At 48.0% G+C, this 23,225-nt stretch overlaps 1 protein-coding gene across 1 annotated transcript in view; it reads left to right on the forward strand.

Annotated features, from left to right (window-relative positions):
• The window catches only part of BCAS1 (brain enriched myelin associated protein 1), a 33,811-nt gene extending 17,905 nt beyond the window's left edge, over window positions 1-15,906 (forward strand). The window contains exons 8-12 of the mRNA XM_030230058.2: window positions 501-536; window positions 747-941; window positions 4,491-4,658; window positions 10,645-10,893; window positions 14,980-15,906. Of these exons, the coding sequence (XP_030085918.2) occupies window positions 501-536; window positions 747-941; window positions 4,491-4,658; window positions 10,645-10,893; window positions 14,980-15,054 (723 nt within the window). The 3' untranslated portion in view covers window positions 15,055-15,906. The remainder of the gene's footprint in view (window positions 1-500; window positions 537-746; window positions 942-4,490; window positions 4,659-10,644; window positions 10,894-14,979) is intronic.
• The last annotated feature ends 7,319 nt before the right edge of the window (window positions 15,907-23,225 follow it).

Genomic DNA, 23,225 nt, shown 5'->3' on the forward strand with positions numbered 1-23,225 from the left:
CTGTTCCGTGCCCGGGGTGTCCAGCATTTCGTGTGTTTTGGATCGCAGGCATCCGAGCCTCCTGCTGGAAGGTGACGGGAGCACATCCCTGGTGATTCCCACGGAAAACACCCAGCTCTGTGTCCCTGAGCACTGGAAGCTGCAGACACAGAAAAAACTGTTAATACCTTTAAAATCTCTGTAGTGATTTATCTGAGCTCAATGGGAATGTGAATATGGGAATACATATATAAATAGACGTATTTTTAAAGAACAAGTTGAAGACTACAAGCCCAAAGAGTGCAGCACCAAGCTGGTGCAGGTACAAGGATGGGACCTGGCATTCCCTCCAGCAGCCTCCACTCTTCCAGGGATCAGTTTCCATGGCTGCAGGAGCCAGGACTTGCACACACATTCACTAAAAGTAAAATAATTGGTGACCCAGACAATTGCTGGCCTGTGGAAGTGCAGCGCTGCCGTTGCCTCAGACAGACTCATCTTTGTGTTTTGTTTCCCTGCAGGCTGCGAAAGAAACCCAGCAGACAACCGACACCAAAGTGAGTAGGAGGGGATGCAGGAAAAGGGGAATTCTTATTGGCATGCTCAGTTTTTAGGTGTTTTAATTTCTTTATCTGTGTTCTGGCTTTGCTGTGCAAGCAGGGATGGAAGGGCAGGGGAGAACGGGGAGAGGCAGTGCTCACCTGTCCAGGTGATGGCTGAGCGTGCTGGATTCATTGCCCACAATCTGCATGTCCTTTCGTTCCCAGAGCCCTGAGCAGCCTCCTGTGGCCTGTGTGAAAGCAGACAGGAATGTCCCTCCCTGCCAAGAGCCGCTGCCCAAGCAGAACCCGAGAGCGCCGGAGGCCGCGGCCCCTCCGCAGGGCGTGAGCACAGAGCCCCCCCGGGAGGGCACCAAGGGCTCAGCCACCCCCCTGCCCCTCAGCAAGCTCTTCTGGAAAAAGGTACTGGGGCTGCAGGTCACTGCTGCCAAGCCCACCACGGGCAGCAGCAGGGAGGTGAATTTAGCTGTGGTAGTGCTCTTGGGTTTATGGAATCAGGAATGTTATCCTCTCTCCGTTCAATGCTTCTGTTGAATATCCCCCAGAGATCACAGAGTTCTTTACTAAAATGAATCATTAATAGAGATAAAGCTCTAAAACCTCCTTTCATTTCTTTGCTTTAAAAGTCTGAAAAGCTGGGATCAGGGGGGTCTGTTCTTACCCAGCAGAAAATGTTCTGTGACAGAGCAGATCAGGCTTCAGTTTGGGGTCTCAATTGCTCAGGAAGACATTGTTCCTCAGGTGAAATAATGATTTAACTAAATTTAGGGCTAACTCTAAAAACACACTTCCCATTTCCATGATCCTTATGGTTTGTAGGCTGAAGTTTATTCATTCTTCATTTCATTTCATAGAAGGGCTGTATGAAACTTTACTGAGTCACTGGATGTTCAATAACTGCTTTTCTGGGCTTCTGCTCAAGCTCAAATCCAGAAATCTGCTGCTTCCAAACACCCAGATGCACCTGAGTGGCTGCTGCTCCTGCAGCTTCTTTAGCTGGGTTTTCCCACTGGAGATGCAGTTTGGATATTTTATTTATGTTTAAAAAATATATATGTTTAGATATTTACAAAGTAAACATGCTTGAAAATAATCAAAGCTTCAAACATTTGCCACTTGGGAGTGAATTTCCTGGGGAACTGTGGGAATCAGGTGCTTGGAATGAGAGGGAAGTTGGGAAGAAGAGGGAGAGGGAGGTTTTTCTGTAGTTGTTACTGCTACAGAAACCTCCTCCTCTGAGTAGCCTGTTTGAAAACAGAGCTGGGAAGCAGGATGTGTGCTGAACATCAGGATGAAATGAGGGAAAGAAGAGACCTTCTGGCAGGCTGCTGTGTGTAGTTCCAGTGTAAAACAGCAATAAATCCAGTCTGAATTCAGTCATTTCTTAATGAAGTATCAAGGATTAAAAAAAAAAAAAAAAAAAAAAAAAAGAGTTTGGTTTTTTGGTACAAAAAACCAAAAGACAACAGGTTGGCCTCAAACTCAGCTTGCTTTGAAGACTCTGTGGGGTGTTGTGCAGTGAATTTATCTTTTCCTGGCACATTGAATGCACTGTCCTTTTGCTAGGACAGGAATCCAAGCTCCAGTAGGTGGAGAATTCAGTCAGGAGTAGCTTTGCTTTTGAAGTCACAAACAGCAACCACAACACTCCATGGATGCAGGATTCAGCTCCAGCTTCTCTTTCCAGGCAGTCTCTTAAATATCCATCTTCTGATGAGCTTTCACTTCAAAGTGCAGCTAATGAAGTGCCTGTCAACACGTGGCAGTTAATGCTGCTGCTCTGCCTGCAGATGAATAAATATGGAAAGGGAAAATGAAAAATTCCTTATTCAGCTTCTCAGCTGGGAGCCACTTTGTATTTGCCCCATTTCCTGATCAGTCTTCACAAGAATTTTCAGAACAGTTACTCAAATATTTGCTGTGCCAGCATTTCTCTTTTTTTTTTTTTTTTTTTTTTCAGAAGGAATTCTAATAGGGAATTACAGTGGGCAATTTCCAATATTTGTGTTGGAAAGCTGCTTCCAAGGCCCTGCAGATATCTGATCAGGGCAGAGAAACATGATGCTTCACATTTATCTGATCAAAGCAGGCCAGGCCAGGGTGGAAGGTGATCAAGGCAGCATTATTTACACTGCTCTGGGATCTGGCTTTAAAAGCAGATGTGTTTGTTTTAAAAACTTGAATTTTAAGCAACTCTTGCCTCGTGACTGCAGGAAAATCATGCTCTTTTTACTGATGTGCAAACAGCAAAGTGGTTAATTACTGGGTGAAGCAGAACATTGAATTCCAGAATGGTTTGTGTTGGAGGGACCTTAAAGCCCACCCAGTGCCACCCCTGCCATGGCAGGGACACCTTCCCCTGTCCCAGGTGCTCCCAGCCCCAGTGTCCAGCCTGGCCTTGGGCACTGCCAGGGATCCAGGGGCAGCCCCAGCTGCTCTGGGCACCTGTGCCAGGGCTCAGCACCCTCACAGGGAGGAATTTGCTCTGTATATCCAACCGAAATTTCCCTTCTTTCAGTGTGAAGCCATTCCCCCTTGTCCTGCAGAACAATTTCCTGAAGAAATGTGTAAAAATCCCTGATACTTGAAACAACTCAATCCCTGAACAGCTGCCTAACCCTGATTTAACTGGGCATTTAATTTTGGAGCTTGGCATTTGGTCCCAGGGTGCTTTTGTTGGTTGTGCCACCAATTCCAGTGCAGAGCCAGAGCTGCAGAGACAAAACTCCTTTGGGGTGCAGCAGGGTGATCCCAACCTGCCCCCTTGGAGTGGAGAGATCCCAGGAGCTGAGCTCTGCCTTACTGAGCCACTGCTTCCACTCTGCTCTGAACCATTTCCTTCCAGCAAATAGATGGGGAATTGATGATATGGATGTGTGAACAGGCAGAGATCCAGAGTAAAATTATTATAGATTGATTATCTCCAAGCTGTTCATAAATATAAATTAAATCTACAATTCCACGGGGAAGTGGGATGCACTGCAGCCATCTCAGGCAGCAGGGGATAAGGAATATTTATTCCCTCATCATTCTTCTCCCTGCTGCCCCACCCCCAAAATGTTGTTTCTTCCACAAAAGAGGAGTCAGGAAGAAAGCAAAATCTCTCCTGCTGCTGTGGGAGTCCATGGTGAGTCCCCTTCCTGAATGTGGAGTTCCCTGCAACTTAAAAATAGGACAGAACTAAAAGGTGAGATGGAATACTGAGTAAATCTATTGGGTGGGTTCTGTATGAAGGACTAAATGAACTGGGGTTTTATCTGCTCAGAAAGGGAGATGGCAACAGCACTCAGAAAAACTGCTCTAAAGGGGAACAGGAAAGATCCTCGTTCACAATGAAAGTGGCAGAGTCCAAATGAAAGAATGTGGTGACAAATAAGAATAAACGAGTGACAGGACAGGGGAATGGCTTCAAACTGGCACAGAGGAGGTTTAGATGGCATATTGGGAAGGAATTGTTCCCTGGGAGGGAGGTCAGGTCCTCTCACAGATTCCCAGCTGTGGCTGCCCCATCCCTGGAAGTGTCCAAGGCCAGGTTGCAGCAATTTATGGTGTCCATAGTGTGTTTCAAATAATCTTAATTCTGCTTTTGAGTCCAAATTCCTGAGTATGATTTTTCTCATATTTCCTGGATTACTTGTGCTTCATCTCCTCAGGACAGCATTGCTGTGTGTGATTTCATTTTCATTCTTCCATTGTAATCACAGCTAGGTTCTTGTGATTGGGAACCAGCAACTCAAGAAAGGTTATTTCTTTTGTTCATATAAACTGGTGGGATTTTAACACTTATTTACTTCCTTTCATTTGGCATTAATCAAATTCCTGAAGCAACGCAAAGAGAACAGTGAAACTGAGGATGCTTTTATGCCCTGTTTGATTGTAAAATTTTAAGAAATCAACCAACTCCTCCCTGATTGAGTCAGAATGTTTCTTCCACTTTGCTCCCAACCCCAGAACTCCTCGGATGAAGCGGAGGCCGTGAGCAATGAGAAGGCAGAGGTGGCTCTGGAGGCCGTGGCTCCCGACAGGGACGAGAGCAAGGGCACAGAAAGCAGCGAGGTGAAACCACGAGGGCCGGAGAGCAAAACGCCCAAGGCAAACCTGAGGAAGTTCTTTAAGCTGGTAAGAGCAGCTTTGCCCTCCGGGAGCTCCGAGGGCTGGGGAGAGGCTTGGGAAACACTTTGCCTTTGTCTGGGAGGGCGTGGGGATGCTCAGGAGTGCTCGGGGATGAGGGGCACTCAGGGATGAGGGACACTCAGGGATGCTCAGGGATGAGGGGCACTCAGGGATGCTCAGGATGCTCAGGGATGAGGGGCACTCAGGGATGCTCAGGGATGAGGGGCACTCAGGGATGCTCCGGATCGCTCAGGGATGAGGGGCACTCAGGGATGCGCGGCTTGGACTTCTCCCCGCATATTCCCCGTCCTGCATCTCCCTCTCGCGGCTCCTCCCGGAATGTCCCGAGGGCTCCCGTGGCCCTTTCCCTGCCGAGGCAGCCCAGGGAGCTCCAGGGGTCACGATACCGAGGATGCTCCGCTTCACAAACCGCAGCATCCCCCGGTGGGAAGCTCCTGGAGGAGCCCACCTCCAACCCCACCTCCAAATCCATCTCCTGCTGGCCGCGGTGCTGTCAGTCCCCCTGGGATGTGTCCTGGCCTGCACTGCCTTTGGGGAGCTGTACTTTTAGTGGCACGACTTTTTTTGGCAGTCAATGTAGGTTAGGGAAACTGGCACGTGAAAGGAAAGGAAGCAGTCAGTCCTGCAAAGCTCCATCAGGTGGGAAAGAGGAAAGGCAGAAAGTAGAAGAATCCACTCCTGCTTCCCAGAGGAAAACTGTTCCCAAACCATCTGCAGTCCCTGTGCTGCCCTGCTTCCCCACATAATCAAACTTAAGTAATAAATAGCTTTTGGAATTGAGAATAACTGTGTTCTCAAAACTATTGATGAAAATGTAGCAGGGGATTGGCTGTCCCCACCCTCCTCCATTTAAAAACATCCCAACCCACCCTGCCCTCTGCAGAAAACTTTGTGGGCAGCCTTGGCCAGCAGCAAGCCCAAGTGGCCAGAGGCAAGGACAAGAGGTCAGCAGTGCTCGAGAGAAATCCTTGGGATTGTTTTGTCCTCATCTCACTGGCAGCAAGAGGGAGCTTTGTCTAGACCTCAAGGTCTTTACTCTGTTTTTGGTTAAGAATAATAATAGCAATAAAAATACGAGGTGGATCAGAGAGGTTAGCTAAAGCAGGGCTATTTTTATCTGGGTTTGGGGTGTTTATAGGGGAAAAGGTAACACTGATTGCTGTTAGAGCAGGTTTTTTTCCTAAAGGCACTTGAGAACTTGCTAAAACACAAATGCAGAGCAGATTTTATCACAGCCCATCCTCATGCACCCTGGAAGGGATTGTCCCCAGACAGAGCACACTGTGCTTCCTCCCCTGCAGCTCTGCAGCCTCCTGCCCAGATAAAGCTCCCCAGCACAAACCGTGCCAGGCTCAGCTGGCCCCTTCCAGGGACAGGGCTTCCCCACAAAAGCCATCAATTGTCAGGGAGTGGTTTCGTTTTCTCTCCTGTCTGTGGTTTTGCAGGAAGGCCAGGTTGCAGTGAGGCTCTGTGGGAGCAGGCTGGTGCTGCTGTGCTCCACCTCACCAACCCAGAGCTGCAGCAAACCGCAATTCCGCCGGAGGTAAATTTAGAACAAAAGTCACATCCTTCCATTGTTCTCATTGAACTTCTGCAATCAAAAGTGACATTTAAATTTGGGCACTCTGAAATCCTGCAGTTTATTTTACGTTTTGCTGCTGAGCTCTGTGGGTTCTGTGGCACCCAGGAGAACACGCTGAGCCCTCCAACACACTTTTAAACACAAATGCTCATTCCTGCTGTCCCTTTTTGTAACTTAAGCTTAACCTAATTCTGACAAAGCTTGTCCTATTTACTCAGTTTGGTCAAACAGGGGTTTCTCACTTTTAAATCTAGATGGAAATGGGTTTTTACCTTAAAAAGATATTTCAGAGTCAAGGTTTGCTCTGAGTGACCTTCCAGTGCTGCAGGCTCAGGCTCTGCCTGGATTGTCCTGGCTGGGAAGTGTGGGAAGCAAGGAGGATTATTAGTTAGAGGTTTAAGGGCTGCAGGAATAAACTGGAAAGCAAAAATCAGGATTAAATGGATGCTGATGACAAAATATGCAACCATCCCTCTAAAGCTGAGTGGGCTTTAATTATTCACAGCACATGCACTTAGTAGGGTGGATAAACACAGGGCAAGTCCCACTAGGTCATGTAGGACAGATTTGGGTCTAGAAAGCAAAGAAAAGCTCTTTCCCAAAAATTGCAGCAGCAGGGCTGCCAGCAGGTCCTTGTTTAGCAGCTGAAATGATCCCTGCTCAGGCCTTGATGGGAAACCTGACTGGCAAGAGACAATCCCACAGAACAGAGCCAGCAAAACCCCCTGGAGATGGGGGCATTTGCAAAGGGCAGGTGCTGAAGTGCCTTCAAGCCTTGGTTCCTGGGAGTTCCCAGCCTGAATGAAGGCCTCAGACAGGAGCCTTTGTGGTTTTAGTCAGGGAAGGGCGATGGAGGGACCCCGTTCAGGTTAGGGAGATGGCCCAGCCCCAGACACCACCGAAGTGCATTTGTGGTTTCAGCCTGGACTCCTTCATCCCCTGGTGAGGGGTTCTTGTCACCTGCTCCCACACAGCTCTGCCTCTTGAAATGGAAAAGTCACTGAGAGGAAAGTGCTGGACTCACTGAGCTCCGTGTATTTACACATAACTTCTCTGTTTCTTTTATCTCTTCATAATATTAAACAAGATTTTAAAGAGTCAACATAATTTATTTTTTTCTCAAAGAAGCTCTTTCCGGGTGTGTTCTTTTTCTTAAAGTAATCAGTGGGTTTGTGTTCAGTCTTCTTCCTCTCTCTTGCTGCTTTTTGACTTTCTGCAAGAACCTTGGCTCAGGCAATGGAACTAAATACACACAGAATTATTTTTACTTTGTTGATTTACTTGTCTTCTGAGGAAAGAATCATTTAGGTGGAAACTACAAAAGAGAACTGAAAATGAGAATGAAAACTGCTCACTGCAATGTAACAAGAGCCATGAAAATATTTGTTTCTTGTTCTGTTTTTGTTTCTTTTGTTTCTTTCATTCTAAACCCAACCTTTGGGTGTGGTATTTTCATTCTATTCTTTGTGGCTTTCAAAATGCTTCAGAAAAATCATATTTTCATTAGAAATACAAATTCTGTTAATTTGAGAGTCAAACCCTCATCTGCTGCAAGTGAAGCTATCCAGAAGAATTCACCTCTCAGTAACGAGAACTAAAACAAGGTTCTGTCTGCAGACAGCTTCCTTTAAGAGGAAAACTGAAGTTGTATTCAAAACTGTCATTTCAGAATTTCCTTTTTTAAATAGCTGTAAAATTATATCTCTCTCTCTTCCTATTTTCACAATGTCTGATGACACCAAGGTTAATTTTCATGAATTATGTCTCTGAAAGCACCCTAAATATAGCAGGGCCTTGTCTTGTGACACTTAATCCTCATTTCATACAAGAGCTTTGTGAAGTGATCTGAGTTAGACACCAAAAGTTTCAGCCCTGGATCTGTTTTATTATTTTAATGAGCAGCCAGCTTCCTTCCATTTTTGTAAATCAGTTTATTGATCTTCCTCCTTCTCTCCCTTGCCCTGGTGTAAAGTAGAACCGTTTTATTCCTCAGAGGAGCCCAAGGAAAACTGGATCTGCTGCTGACTTCTTTCTTTCTTGGGGATTTCTTTGAAAGGATTTCCTTAAATTGTGCTGTAGTGTCTCTGGAATGCTGTGATTCTTCTCCCCTTCCCACCCCTGCCACTCTGCACCCCACAGAAATTTCAGCACTGCTCCAAAACCACAGAAACCCTGGGCTTAAAAATCAGCCTTGGCCCAAGGTCTCCTGTGAGATAAGGGGGAAAATGCTGCCCGTTTTTCTTTTTTGATTTCAGTGGCACTGCTGGTGTTGAGGGAGGCAAAGCAGCCTGGCAGGAGCAGCTCCCCTTTGGAATAAGGAGCATTAACATCTTCCATTATTCATTGGCCTCGCTCCGCATTTCCTGAGCTGCTCCCATCAATATCAGATCTGCCAATTTCCTGCCTTTCAAGGTTAATATGAAACACCTCAAAGAGATTATCTGATAGGGTTTGAGTTGGGTATTTTCTGCCTGGAAAATGTATTATGAATATTTTTTAAAAAGTGTTTAGTCTGCCTGACATCAAAGGCCCCACCTGCTCTCAGCCATGGGGACGGTTCTGCTTCGGCTGCAGCGCTGTCTCAGGCACGTGTGGGGAGGAAAACTCTAATTTTACACCCACAGATTTCACAGAGTGTTTCTGAGGCTTCCAGGCTCCTCTGGCTGACAGTCCCAGAGCTGTGCTTGTTGCTGCAGGGAAGGTGAATGTTTGCAGTTTCACCTGAGAATCATTTTCTCACTTGCAGTGAGAAGGGTCTTGGGAAGCAGCTGCTGGGGCAGCAGCTCAGAGCTCCCAGAGTTAACGGAGCCAGAGACAACTTCCCATTTGCTTTGTGTCCCTCCTTGTGCTGGGAGAGCTCCTGATCCCCTGGGCACTGCAGTGTCACCTCCCAGGTGAGGTGGCACAGGTGGGGGGTGTGGTGTCTGTGAGCCCAGACCCCGGCTCTGCTCTCCTCTGACCCCACTGAGCCTGCTTTAAACATTTATAAATCTGCTGATCCCCTCCTTCACCTTCTCCTGCACAAAGACTTTAAGTCTAAGAGCAGAGAATCCAGGTGTGAGGAAATATTTGCTACCTATATCAATCTCTGGAAAAAGAAATCATTCCAAAAGCTGATATTCAGTGGAGGAGTTGAGTCTCCTGGTCAAGCCTGACTGTATTAAATGGGTTCTGTGATTTAAACATGGAACTTTTTAAAGATTGGCTAGAGAGAAAAGCTGAATTGAGTGAAGAAGGCAAAGCAGCAGGATTGTTGTCCCCTCTCATTCTTGTTCCCCCCAAATTAGAACATTTTTTATTTTTAAATACAAGAGGTGCATTTGCATTCTGTTTCTCTAAAGTTTCTGCTTTCAGGGTTTTCTCTGAAATCATGATATCTAAAAATGTTTTTGTTTTGAATGAAAGCTAAGCCTGGCGTGTGAGCACACAACCCCAGGCCTTCAGAAGAACACCAAATATTTCAAGACTAATGGTAAAATTCCCAAAGCTGGAAAAACACACAGCATTAGGCTTGGGCCATGGCCTGAGGGCAGATGTGAGATTTCCAGCTTTTCAACATGGTAAATTTGTGCTGGTTTAACGATGGCAATAAATAAAGCCATATGGGTTTGGAGTTCTTTTTTACATTTAAAAAAAAAAAAATCCTATTTGCAAACAGATTTCCTGGCAAAACCACCCTCATTTGCTACTTTCCAAAGAGGGGTGATTTCATGGTCTGATCCTTTGTTTGCCAGATATGATTTTTCTTGTGTGAACTTCAAATACATCCTGAACTTCTCTGAGTTCTGGAATCTTCCCTTTTACTCTACACAGGTGCTTTGTGATTGTGGTTTTTTGGAAGATTTCCTGTCTCTTCTTTTGCACTTGTACATGAAATTTTCTATGATATTCTGGCTTTCCACACCCCAAACCTGTGTTGAGAATTTTTGGTTGGAGTGTCGCTCATTCACAGGGAATTTCTTTCCACCCTTTGCTTTATGGGGTCCTTTGATTTTTGTCCTCTCTCAGATCTTTTCCTTGCGCTTTTTGGGCGCTTTCCCTGCTTGGGGTGCAAACTCTGGGGGTATTTCAGTGACTCTCAGTGGTGTTCCCTGCCTCCTTGAGCAGCCCCAGCAGGCACGTCCATGAAGTTGTTCCAGGTAGGGGTGGTTTGATCCCGCACTCTTTGCTCATGGAATTCCATCAGCTCCCTGGGAGCCCTTCCCTGAGCCAACACTGCAGGAGCTCATCCCAGCCTCTGGAAATGCAAACCTGCTGGGCAGCAGGACTCCTCCTGCCAGGTGGCCTTCCATTTTTTTAAATTATTTTTTTTCCCTAACATATTTATGGCTCTCCTTGTGAATTCTCTCTGCTCCCCACTAAAAATATCCCTGCTTGAAACCGCTGCAGACTCTGAACGCCACGGAGAAGCCTCTTGCCCCATCTGAGAGCGACCCTGGGGGCCCAAGGAGCAAAGAGGGCTCCAAAGACAAGAAGTCCACGCTGGAGCTGGGCAAGCAGAAGGGCAGGGAGCAGCCAGAGCCCCGGGAGCAGCCAGCAGCTGAGCCTGACTCCATCCACAACGGCGGCGACGCCAAGGAGCACTCCTACAAGAAGACAGAGAAGAGGCAGTCCCTGGGAGGGTTCTTTAAAGGCCTGGTACGTTCATTTCTCTTCCTCGTTTTGCTGATTTCCAGCTGGTTTAGGCATGCAGGCACAATCCACGTGGGATGAGTGCTTCAGTTTCACTGCAGGACTGGGGCCAAAGAGCAGCAAGGTGTTGGGAAAGGGAGCAAAATTCAGGGCTGGGGGTGCTGGTTGGAGCAGGGATGGTTTGGTGGTTTGCCCTGGGGTGCTGGTTGGAGCAGGGATGGTTTGGTGGTTTGCCCTGGGGGTGCTGGTTGGAGCAGGGATGGTTTGGTGGTTTGCCCTGGGGGGGCTGGTTGGAGCAGGGATGGTTTGGTGGTTTGCCCTGGGGTGCTGGTTGGAGCAGGGATGGTTTGGTGGTTTGCCCTGGGGGTGCTGGTTGAGGCAGGGATGGTTTGGTGGTTTGCCCTGGGGTGCTGGTTGAGGCAGGGATGGTTTGGTGGTTTGCTCTGGGGGTGCTGGTTGAGGCAGGGATGGTTTGGTGGTTTGCCCTGGGGTGCTGGTTGGAGCAGGGATGGTTTGGTGGTTTGCCCTGGGGTGCTGGTTGGAGCAGGGATGGTTTGGTGGTTTGCTCTGGGGTGCTGGTTGAGGCAGGGATGGTTTGGTGGTTTGCCCTTAGGGAATTGAGGCAGGGATGGTTTGGTGGTTTGCTCTGGGGGTGCTGGTTGGAGCAGGGATGGTTTGGTGGTTTGCCCTGGGGGGGCTGGTTGGAGCAGGGATGGTTTGGTGGTTTGCTCTGGGGGTGCTGGTTGAGGCAGGGATGGTTTGGTGGTTTGCTCTGGGGTGCTGGTTGAGGCAGGGATGGTTTGGTGGTTTGCCCTTAGGGAATTGAGGCAAGGATGGTTTGGTGGTTTGCCCTGGGGGGGCTGGTTGGAGCAGGGATGGTTTGGTGGTTTGCCCTTAGGGAATTGAGGCAAGGATGGTTTGGTGGTTTGCCCTGGGGGTGCTGGTCGGAGCAGGGATGGTTTGGTGGTTTGCCCTGGGGTGCTGGTTGGAGCAGGGATGGTTGGCCCAGGAGGAGCTGGAATTGTTGGCCCAGCGCTGGGTTTGGGGTGCGTGCCTTGGCTGTGAGGATGACTCAGTGTTCCTAAAGGGAAAGTGGAGGTGGGGCTGGTGTACCAGAGGAAGCTGCCTGCCCCCGTGGGGTGCAGCTGGGACATCCCTGCAAAACAAAACTCCTGCAAGGTCAAAATCAAGGGAGGGGATCAGAATCAAAACTCCTTCATGGAGTTTAACAAGTGACACACATTTAGAATTCTTCCAGAAAGGGAGATCTGAAGGAGTGAGGAAACCCCTTCAAAATTCATGAAAGAGAGAGGCAGGAAAGGTGGCTCAGATTGAAGGGCAAGAAAAGCTTCAGGATCAAGGGAGGAGATCAAGGTGAGAGCTAAAAAGACCATTTGAGGAATAAAACAGAATCAATGTAGAGGAAGTAGAGATGTTCTGCAGGATTTATTTTTTCAGTTTGGCTGTGCAGTGCCTTATCTTCTGCTGCAATTATAGAGAGGGCTCCTGCAGCTTCCCTCTCCCATTAACTCTGAAAAAAAAAAGAAATTTTTGACCACAGTAAAGTTGATTTGGTCAGTTTATTGTGCTTCAAAGTGGCAGCAAACCACACAACAGTGAGGTCTGCAAATGGGAAAAGTCTCATGGAAAATTATTACCCCTCTTTGAATATCCTCAGGATTACCAAGAGCTAAGAAACTCATTCTACAATCTAAAAAAATAATCTCCTCATCTCCTAGATCAGAAGGTGTAATCATTGATCTAAAATATTAGATCACACACACCCCCCAATGCCAGCATTGCCATCTCAAGGTAACAGCTCGATTGTCTGGGAACAGCTCAGCAGAGCAATTCAGCTTTTTGTTGATAAAAAGGGAGCAGGAGATGTTGAAGAGGGGATCCAGCAGCTCCTGTTCTGGATTTTAACACCACCCTCTCCTGGGTCTGAGTCCCCTGGGAATGGCACAGAGCAGGAGGATGGCACAGTGCAGGAATGCAGATTAAACACTGCAGCTCCAGCCTCTGCTCCCAGCTGGGCTAAACAGGCTGGAATTTTGGCTACAAATGCTGAAATTTTGGCTTCAGCTGGAGCCACTGATGCAAGCAAACAGCATCAGTGCCCGACTGCAGGGTTTGAGCACAGATAAGAGTGTTCCTCTGGTAAAAGAGATTAATTTATAAGCTGTAGCAAATGTATTTAGGGAGTCTTTGAAAGATTAGATTAGAAAGAAAAAGAAAGGGGGAAAAAAGATTAATAACATTGTTTCCTGAGCTGGAATAACTCATAGTCCAGTTGTCAGGAGCTGGGAGTGCTCAGCACGTGGAAAGTATTTGGATCTTTTCTGATCAGAGTATGTGCTGCAGTAACCCAGTCTTCTCCCAGGCAAAATCTGGGGGAAAAAATACTACAGCACCACGGGTTTGCAGTGTGTGTGCCCTTTAAAATGCTCTGCTCAAATGTCCCAACCTGGCTGTGACAAAACCATGAGCTGGTGGTACCTGAGCTGGAATTTGTCCCTTAAAAAAGGTAGAACAAAGTTCTTTCTTTCACGAGAAAGGAGGGCTTGGAAATTCCAGTTCAACAGGAATCAGCAGCCAGTCTGATCTTCCTGCTTTAATCAGCAACCACCTTGAAAACTGGTGCAGCAGGAGACTGCAGTGAGCGAGGAAGTGACCTCTGCAAAGTGGGGATTATCTCCAAGGAGAATCCTCCTCTCCTGCCTCCTCCCTCCACCCTTTTATAGGAAGAAAGGCAAATTGGATCATCTCATTCCCTGATCAGTTTGGAAGGGACCTCCTCACACTCAGGCAGGAGCTGGAGCTGGCAGAGCCCATCACTCCTGTCGTGTGGGAAATCTTCACCTGGTGGGGAGGTTTTCAGGGGTTCTGGGTAAATCTGGAAGGAGTAGCTCACCTAGTATTGGTTGATGGATGAACGATGGATTTGCTGCTACCTAAAGGCCAAACCCTTTCATTCTGCTCTAGAGCATCCTCCAGACTCAAGGCCAGGGGAAGCAGAAGCAAAGCCATGCAGCCAGCTCAGCTGCACAAGGTTACAGTCAGTCTTAGATGGGATCTTTCAGTCCATTGTGATCTTTGGCTGTTCTTTTTCATACTTAGATCCTCCAAGGTGAAACACTGAAAGAAGATCAGTGAGGTGGAGCCTTATCAGTGTAAAAGCATTGCTGGTTTTACTTCCCTGAAGGGGATGAGGAAGTCGAGACCTTTCACAGAATCTCCTGAAGTGGCCACTCAGGTTTCCAGGAGGGGACAATTCTCACATTATTCTGCCTGGTTCCTCTCCTAGGGAAAGCACAGAGCACCTTCAGCTTTGTCCTGCTGGATTTTCTGCTTAGCAAGGCATGATTTGGGTGACAGACAGCACTGACACCCCACAGTGCTAACACTGACCTCAAACACTGGTTTTGGGTCCGTTTTGCTCAGGTTTTGGCAGCTTCAAGGCCAGCAAAATTAGGTCAAGCACCTTAAGCCAGAGCCAAGTTTTTATCAGTTAGTGAAAAATGTAGTTGGTATAGTTAGAGCTATACATTTCCTTCATCTAAGCTGGATTAGTGTCTTGGAGTGGTTCCAAACCCAGAATTATGTTTGCAGTGTAAAAAAAGCTTTATCACTCAAACATTGTAGAATACCTGTCATGCATAAAAGTATTTAATGTTCCTTTAACCTAGAGCAGAGCTGGCCATAATACACCATTCATCATGCCTGAAGGACTCTTAGCAGGGCTGCAGTGAAGCATTCAGGGCCGGGAAATGTCAGAGAAATTATGCCAAAACTCCAGTTCTACAGACACACAGCAGCCTGGCTCTGGCCTGTGAGCCCAGTTGCTGACAACAATTGTTTCCATGCCAATTGGGACAATCCTATTAAAATAACCCTCATGTTTAGGCAGGAGCTCTGTGTGGCTCTCGTGATGCACACGGTGCTCATATATTGGTGCATATTAAATGAAGAAAAGCAGGGAGATCCAACCAGTGGGAAACAGCTGGCAGCAAAAGTCCAGGACACAATTCCAGACTTGACCATTCAGAAATACTTGGAAATGTTCCTAAAGGTGTCTCTCTTGTTCCACAGGGCTCCAAAAGGATGTCGGATGCAGAAGTGCAGACAGATCCCGTGTCCATCCTCCCTGCTGGGAAATCCAAGTAGTGCCCAGCCCTGGCTGCTGGAGGGAGGCTCAGCAGCTCTCTGGGAGCTCCAGGAATGGCTCCTTCCCTTCCTGGCAGCAGGAATGACTCCTTTTCCTTCCCACGGCTGTCACAAACCCCGGGGCTGCAGCAAACACGGGGTACCATTGCAGGCTGTCACTGGCAGGGCTGGTTCCTCACCTGTAGGAAGCAGCTCTGCAGATCCCCATGAAATGTGTTTAAGGTAAGGTGCTGTGGATGGTTTGAGGTGTGCAGAGGGGAGGGTCAGGCAGGTAGGAGGGTGGCAGAGAATTCAATAAATGGCAGAAAAAGCAGGCAGGTGACAGAGGAGAGCAGCAGGGAATCCTCTGCTTCAAAGAGCTTGAGAGCAGCCAGGAGAACACAAATCCCTGGAGAAACGTCCTGCTCCAGTGTAACAGCAGCCGAGTCACTTCTGGGGGGGTTTGGACAGAGCTGGGATTAGAGCTGAGCCCTTCAGCCAGGCAGAGCCCGTGGTGATCGAGTCCTGCTTCCTCTTGGTTATTAATGTAAATTAAAACGCTAAAATGCAAAGGCTTGACCAGATTGGGCAGCTCCGGTCTGGGCCGGGCGGGGTGGGATAACAAATTAAAGCTATTTAAGGTTCTAATAGGACACAAGAGGGCAGCCACGTCCCCTAACGCCGGGCTGTGCCTGCCAGCCCGCAATTAATGTTCCTTACAGCATAGGAAACTTAGTTGTTTGTCCTGATGTTTGTTTATATCCGTACTTGTAATTAATCCTAATAAAAACCAAAATCAAAGCTGCCCAGGCAGCTCTCTGCTTCACAAGACTCCTGTATTAATTGTAGTTAATAAATTTTACAGAAAATTGAGATTTCTGTTTGTTCAATCCTAGCCTGTACAGGGAACCAGGGGCCTGACGTTTTAATCCACACTGCTCTTAATGATGCAATACTGTATATTTTGACATCCTTACCTTTAAATAAACTAATACTTATCCTCTGAAACAAAAAATCAGCTGCTGCTTCAATTTTCAAACCAAGTTTGTTATTTACATCCCCGTGGTCTGACGATTGATGTGACATGAAGGCATAAATCAAATCAACACAGACAAACCTTGCCTGTGGAGGGAATAGTTGTTATTCTCTCTCTATTTGAGTGAAGATTGCACCTGGAAAGCAGGGGAGAATTCTGTAATTCTGTGCTGAGGGCACTCTGTGCTCCCAGGAACTGGGGCTGCTGTGCCCTGACCCCATTCCTTGGCAAAGGGGCTGATTTGAGGAGTCAGGAAATGCTTTTGGCAGAGAAACAAGCACCAGGGGGGCTGGGGGTGCCCTCCATGGCACAGGGCTCCCACTGCAGAGGAAATTAAACCACTCTGAGAGCTGGCACTGGCTCCTGGCAGAAACTGCCTGGGTCTGATTGATTCCTCCCGTGGTTCTGATTGATTCCTCCTCTGGTTCTGATTGAGTTCCCCTCTGGTTCTCTTTGATTCCTCCTCTCATTCTGACTGATTCCTCCTCTGGTTTTGTTTGACTCCTCCTGTGGTTCTGTTGGATTCCTTCTCTGGTTCTGATTGAGTTCTCTGGTTCTGTTGGATTCCTCCCCTGGTTCTGTTGGATTCCTCCCCGGGTTCTGTTGGATTCCTCCCCTGGTTCTGATGGATTCCTCCCCTGGTTCTGTTGGATTCCTCCCCGGGTTCTGTTGGATTCCTCCCCGGGTTCTGTTGGATTCCTCCCTGGTTCTGTTGGATTCCTCCCCTGGTTCTGTTGGATTCCTCCCCGGGTTCTGATGGATTCCTCCCCAGGTTTTGTTGGATTCCTCTCCTGGTTCTGTTGGATTCCTCCCCGGGTTCTGTTGGATTCCTCCCCGGGTTCTGATGGATTCCTCCCCTGGTTCTGTTGGATTCCTCCCCTGGTTCTGTTGGATTCCTCCCCGGGTGCTGATGGATTCCTCCCCGGGTGCTGTTGGATTCCTGCTGCCAGCAGCAGCTTTGCAGAAGCCCCTCATCCAGCCCACACGTGGAAGGAGAGGAAGGAAGGTCTTAGGAGAAGCATCCCCAGCTCAGGGAGTTTCCACATTCCACACGGATATAAGGAACATTAAATGCAGCTTTCATGTCCAGGAAAGCTTAAGGAGTCATTTGGAAATCAAAGCTTTGGAAGGGCTGCAGCCCAGGACAAGGGAAAAGAGCAGCCAAGGCAGCACATTGAGTTTGGAGCTCACTGCCAACAAACAGCTCTGGGCTGGTGCTTTGGAGCCCAACTGGAGCAGATCACACTGATCAGGGGCTCAGGGTGTGTTTCATGGGGCATTTTGGAAGGCTTTTAGGCATCTGATAAATATAAAAGGGAATGGATCAAAACTGCAGGTTTTTGGGCAAGAAATGCTGGCTTACAGCACCCAGGGGTTTATTTGCCCCTCAGGAGGAGCAGTTCCCTGTAGGGTTCTCAGTGTCCATCCCAGGAGCTGAGCTCAGCTCCCACTCTGCAGTCCCAGGAGGGCTGCAGAGCCAGAAACTCCTCCAGCCCCTCCTGCTGACCATGCCAGACCCCTCCACCCTCAGAGCAGGGAATCTGACCAGGATCTTGCCTTGGAAGTTGAAGGTCCTTCACTTCAGGAGCTGAGCCAGGACCTGACTTGCAGGGTTGTGTTTCACAGCTCTGCACCCACAACGTGTGGTAAGAGCCTCTGGACACCCTTTGGGATGTAAATGTTCCCAGCTGGCTTTAAAGCCACTCCTGCCATAGGAGCCATGGTTTCCTGGTGGAAGGATGGTGTGACAGGAGATAAACACAGAGGGTCTGGCTGTGGGACTGAGCCCACGGCAGGCTGGGGCTGGGATGGCTCTGAATTCTGCACAGTCACACAATCTCTGAGAGTGTCAGTGAGAAATCTGGATTTGGTATAGGCTCCACCTCTTCTGGATAGCACACCCTGGGCTTTACTGGCAATTTCAGCAGCTCAGCAGTTCTGAGAACATAAAAACAGGAAATTCTGCAGCAGCTCTGACGAGGCTGAAGATGCTTACGAATTCCTTAAAGAAGTGTCATTTTCTGGAAACAAATTATCAAAACCCTCGAAGAAGAATAAACCTCTTATCAGCACTCTTTGCTTTGACTTCATCATTTCCTATTAAATCTGTCACCTGCTGAAGGGCAGAGGAAAGAACCTCCTGCACAGGAAGCACCAGAGACTGGACTTTAGACTGGAAAAGGACAAAGTCCAAATTCCTCCTTTATCACATCCCAGAGTGGGTGAACAGGTGATGCAGAGCCCAGCAGTGCCCCTTCACCTGCCTCTGCACACAGCAAGGGCCTTCATTCTCATCACAGACCTTTATTCTGGTCACAGTGAGCACACTTCCTTCTGGTCACACTCCTCCATTCTGGTCACAGTGATCCCACTCCTCCATTCTGGTCCCACTCCTCCATTCTGATCCCATTCCTCCACTCTGGTCACACTCCTCCATTCTGATCCCACTCCTCCATTCTGATCCCTCTCCTCCACTCTGGTCATACTCCTCCATTCTCATCACAGACCTTTATTCTGGTCACAGTGATCACACTCCTCCACTCTGATCTCTCTCCTCCATTCTGATCCCACTCCTCCATTCTGATCCCACTCCTCCATTCTGATCCCACTCCTCCATTCTGATCACACTCCTCCATTCTGATCCCTCTCCTCCATTCTGATCCCACTCCTCCATTCTGATCCCACTCCCCCATTCTGATCCCACTCCCCCATTCTGATCCCACTCCTCCATTCTGATCCCACTCCTCCATTCTGATCCCACTCCCCCATTCTGATCCCACTCCATTCTGATCCCACTCCTCCATTCTGATCCCACTCCTCCACTCTGATCTCTCTCCTCCATTCTGATCCCACTCCCCCATTCTGATCCCACTCCTCCATTCTGATCCCACTCCCCCATTCTGATCCCACTCCTCCACTCTGATCCCACTCCCCCATTCTGATCCCACTCCTCCATTCTGATCCCACTCCTCCATTCTGATCCCACTCCTCCACTCTGATCCCACTCCTCCACTCTGGTCACAGGGCACAGGGATGACAAGGACAGACCCTCACCAATGGCATCCAAGCCACCATTAGAATTTTGCAGCCTCATCTTTGTACAGCAGTTCCAGGGATGTGTATGATGACTTCATTGGAGTTGTTTGGAAAACAGAAGGGAAGTGGGGATTAAGCTGCAGAAGTTTCACTTTTTTTGCTGTCAGCAGTTTCGTGTCCATTGGAAAAGAATTGCTTATGAAAAATTTGCTTGTAAGATTGAGCAAAGCAATCTTTTTTTTTCATATTTTTAAAATTTTTAAATTTTTTTTAACCACTGCTTCACATACTAAAAAGCCACATAATTATCAAATGCCCTGTTCAGGAACCCTTCATCAAATTCAGTGATCAGGGCTAGATAACTTTATAGCTCCCTGTTCATGGCCACAAAATGCTCTATCAACATTCACAGCCCCAGCCACGGAGCAGAACCAGTCTTAGGCATTACAGAAAAAATTCTCTTTACCCCAAGAACCCAGAACTGGGCCACACCAGAAGGGCTCTGGTGCTTCCAGCAGTGAGTGGAGCAGCCCTGCCAGAGACACAGCCACACTAATTCCTTCCCAGTGAGACTAAATCCATGCAAAGGATTCACTGCCATTGGGACTACACTCAAAATTAATGTTTTTGCTCTCTTCTCTCACTTTGTTGCCTCCACACTGTCCTACCACAGTAAAACTGCTGAGTAAAAATCAGATTTAGCTGAGGGGGGCTGCAGGTGCCACGGGGCACAGAAGGGGTTAAGGGCTGCACTGGGTCAGCCCAGTTGGGCTCATTTGGGAGGTGATGAGAAGCTTTAATCCCCTGAAAGGGATGGCCAAGGGAGGCAGAGCTGCTGGAGGAAGGGCTGGCTCTTCCCAGGAGCAGGTAAGAGCTGTGCCCAGCCAGTCTTTGTGGCTTTGTGGGTTTTGGTGTTTTCCAATCTTTTTGTGGCTTCTCAAGGAGACAACAGTGCTTGATAAGGTTTTATGGTTCCAGCTTCTTGTGGAGTTTGTGGGGTGGTTCCCCCTGGAGTTTGTGGGGTGGTTGTCCTGTGATTTGGGGTGGTTCTCTCATGGTTTTTGGGGTGATTCCCCTGGATTGTTTGGGGTGGTTTCCCCTGGATTTTGTGGGTTGGTTCCCCCATGGTTTGGGCTGATTCCCCTGGATTTTGTGGGGTGGTTTCCCCTGGATTTTGTGGGGTGGTTTCCCCTGGATTTTGTGGGGTGGTTTCCCCTGGATTTTGTGGGGTGGTTTCCCCTGGATTTTGTGGGGTGGTTTCCCCTGGATTTTGTGGGGTGGTTTCCCCTGGATTTTGTGGGCTGATTCCCCTGGAGTTTGTGGAGTGTTTCCCCTGGATTTTGTGGGCTGGTTCCCCTGGTGTGGGCTGATTCCCCTGGAGTTTGTGGGGTGGTTCCCCCATGGTTTGGGCTGATTCCCCTGGATTTTGTGGGGTGGTTCCCCCATGGTGTGGGCTGATTCCCCTGGATTTTGTGGGGTGGTTTCCCCGTGGTTTGTGGGGTGGTTCCCCTGGCAGTGCTGTGCAGCTCCCTGGTTCCAGCCCCACCAAACCCCACTGTCTGGGAAGTGCTGCCCACCTGTAGCCCAGCACATCCCTCTGCTCTCCCACCTTTTTGCTGGAAGCCAAAACGTGGCCTTGGCCACCTCATTCAACCCTGAGAGCATAAATAACTCTGACCTCCTTAAATATCTATTTAAAGGTGAATGGCAATGCTAAAATGTGAGTTTAGTGGAGCCTGGAAGTACAGGGGAGCATTTATCACAGAAATAACAATTTTTAAAAGCTGCTTTTCCCTGTAAAATGTGCTGGGAAGGAGGGGATGTGACACTAAAGCCTCTGAGAGACCCAAACAGGGCTGGTATTGAGAGCTTTGATGTGAAAAAATGATGGATTTTGGTGCATCAGAAAAGCTTTCTTGGTGAAGGAAATTGTGAAATGCTCTTCCTTGGGTTAATCGTGGTGGGGGATTTTTTCTGTGTTATTAATTCTCAACAAACAAAATTCTCAGCATCACTCAAGTTTGTAACTTGATTAGTGCAGGGAGATTAAGAAATGGTGTAACAGGAGCCTGAATTCCAGCATCAGAAAAGCTTTCTTGGTGAAAGAAACTGTGAAATACCCTTCCTTGGGTTGATCTTGGTGGGAAATCGTGTCTGTTGTGCTCACTCTGAACAAAAGAAATTCTCAGCGTCTCTTAAGTTTGTAACTGCCTTGATTAGTGCCGGGAGATGAAGAAATGGTGTAAAAGGAGCCTGAATTCTGCCTCCAGGGCACTCGGGGGCTGTGGCAAGGCGAGGGTTAAGGGAAATCTCCTTTTTCCCCCGGTCCCGTGTGTCAGTCACAGGGCTGACCTGCACTGAGCTAACACAATATGGACACGAGGCTTTTACCAAACTTTGTCACTTTGAGACAAAGCATGTGCTGGGAGGGAAAGTTGTTTGTTTTAACTGAGCCCCAAACGAAGCATTCATCATCTTGTCTCCTGTACAGCACCTTGTTCTGCCTTGGAAAAAAACTGAAACCAAACCATATGCTGAAAGGGGAAGAATTCAGAAAAATCTCCTCACTTTCCATCCAGTCTGTGCCCGTTTTTTTTTTTTGAGCTTCAAGGGGAGCAGAAATGGGATTGCTGCAGACAGGGTAAAGGTGGTGGTTGCTATTCCCAGTCCCTTGCACAGAGTAGGTGCTTTCAAGAACTTGGAAACAAACATTGCATTAAAATTACTGCTGGTTCCTGGCAGAATTGCTTGAAAATATCTTTATTGGAGGCTGGGAATAGAGTTTGGGGGTTTGCAGAACGTGTTCCTCAGGCTTGTTGTTGACAGATGCAGCTTTGTTCCTGCGGGCACACGGCTGCCAAGAATTCCCTCAGCAACTCCTGATTATTTGGGGGTTCTGCTTGTAACTTCTCCAGGAACTGAGGATTTTATAAATGCTGATTCCTTGGCAGTGAGATGTTGTGGAGGTCACCCCAAACTGGCACTGTCAGCTCCTTTGCAACTTCTCCTTTACCTCGAATTTACTCCTAATTGACTCTTCACAATATTGCACTGTTAGTTCCTATAAAGGGTGAGAAATGTGATGTTAGTTTGGACCTGGATTTGGAAGTTTGGGGACAAATCACTGGTTTTGTGGAATATTGTCTATTTTCAATTTATTGTTTCAATTTATTTACACTCCACATATCAACCACATTTATCTGAGTACTTCTTCATATCTGACTCCTTAGCACATCCAGTTGATCTCTGCCCTGCCAGCAGGAGAACACAAAGTACTCCTGAAAGGTCTCAATTTGCAATCTGAGATATAGTTTAAACTAATGTAGCAGCCCAGTTGTTATCACCAACAGCCATCTCAGATATTTAAAGTGAGGATTTTATTCCAGTCCTTAGCCTGAATTTAGATTTTGCTGTTAACCGTCTGTAGAAAAAAAAATTAAAATTAACTGTCAGATTTTGCAAGTTAATGCAGGGTTGACTTGAAATCAGCCACCTCCAGGAGGAGAGTGCTTTATTCTTCCTACATTTGTTTACAGTCCTTGGGTGTCTTTGGGGTTTTTCACAATCAAGGCAGAGGTGCAGAGCACACACAGTAAGGGAGCTCCATCCCCTGTTTAATTTCCCTTTTCCCGGTGTTTATGACACCTGAGCTGTTTCTGCAGCAGGTTTGGTACCCGAGATTGCCCCGTGGCCATTCAGGGCAGAGATGGCCCCACTCAGGCAAGACAGGCTTCTCTTTTTTGCTGTTTCTTTGGTTTTTCTCTCTGCACATCTGACCTCCAGGGCCAGGAGCAGTCCTGAGCTGTTTCTGATTCCCTCGAGGGGGGTGAGGCCGGGCCCAGGTGATGAGCAGTGGGAAAGGTGAAGGTGCTGCCCTGCAGCCAAGCTCAGCTCGGGTGGGAAGGTTCCAGAAGGGAGGGGACACCCTGGGCTGGATGCACAGGCTGCTGCAGGACCTGCTGGAACAGCCAAGACTGAGCAGAGCAAACGGTCCTGGCTGCTGAAAATCAGCTGAAAATCAGGTTATTGCTGTCATGAGTGTGGCAGGGCAGCCCTGGCACAGATGGGCACTGTTCAAGGCAGAGATCAAACCCCAGCCCGAGCTCTCTGCTGGGCAGGG

The sequence above is a fragment of the Serinus canaria genome, chromosome 20 (assembly GCF_022539315.1).
Source record: "Serinus canaria isolate serCan28SL12 chromosome 20, serCan2020, whole genome shotgun sequence".
Lineage (NCBI taxonomy): Eukaryota > Metazoa > Chordata > Aves > Passeriformes > Fringillidae > Serinus > Serinus canaria.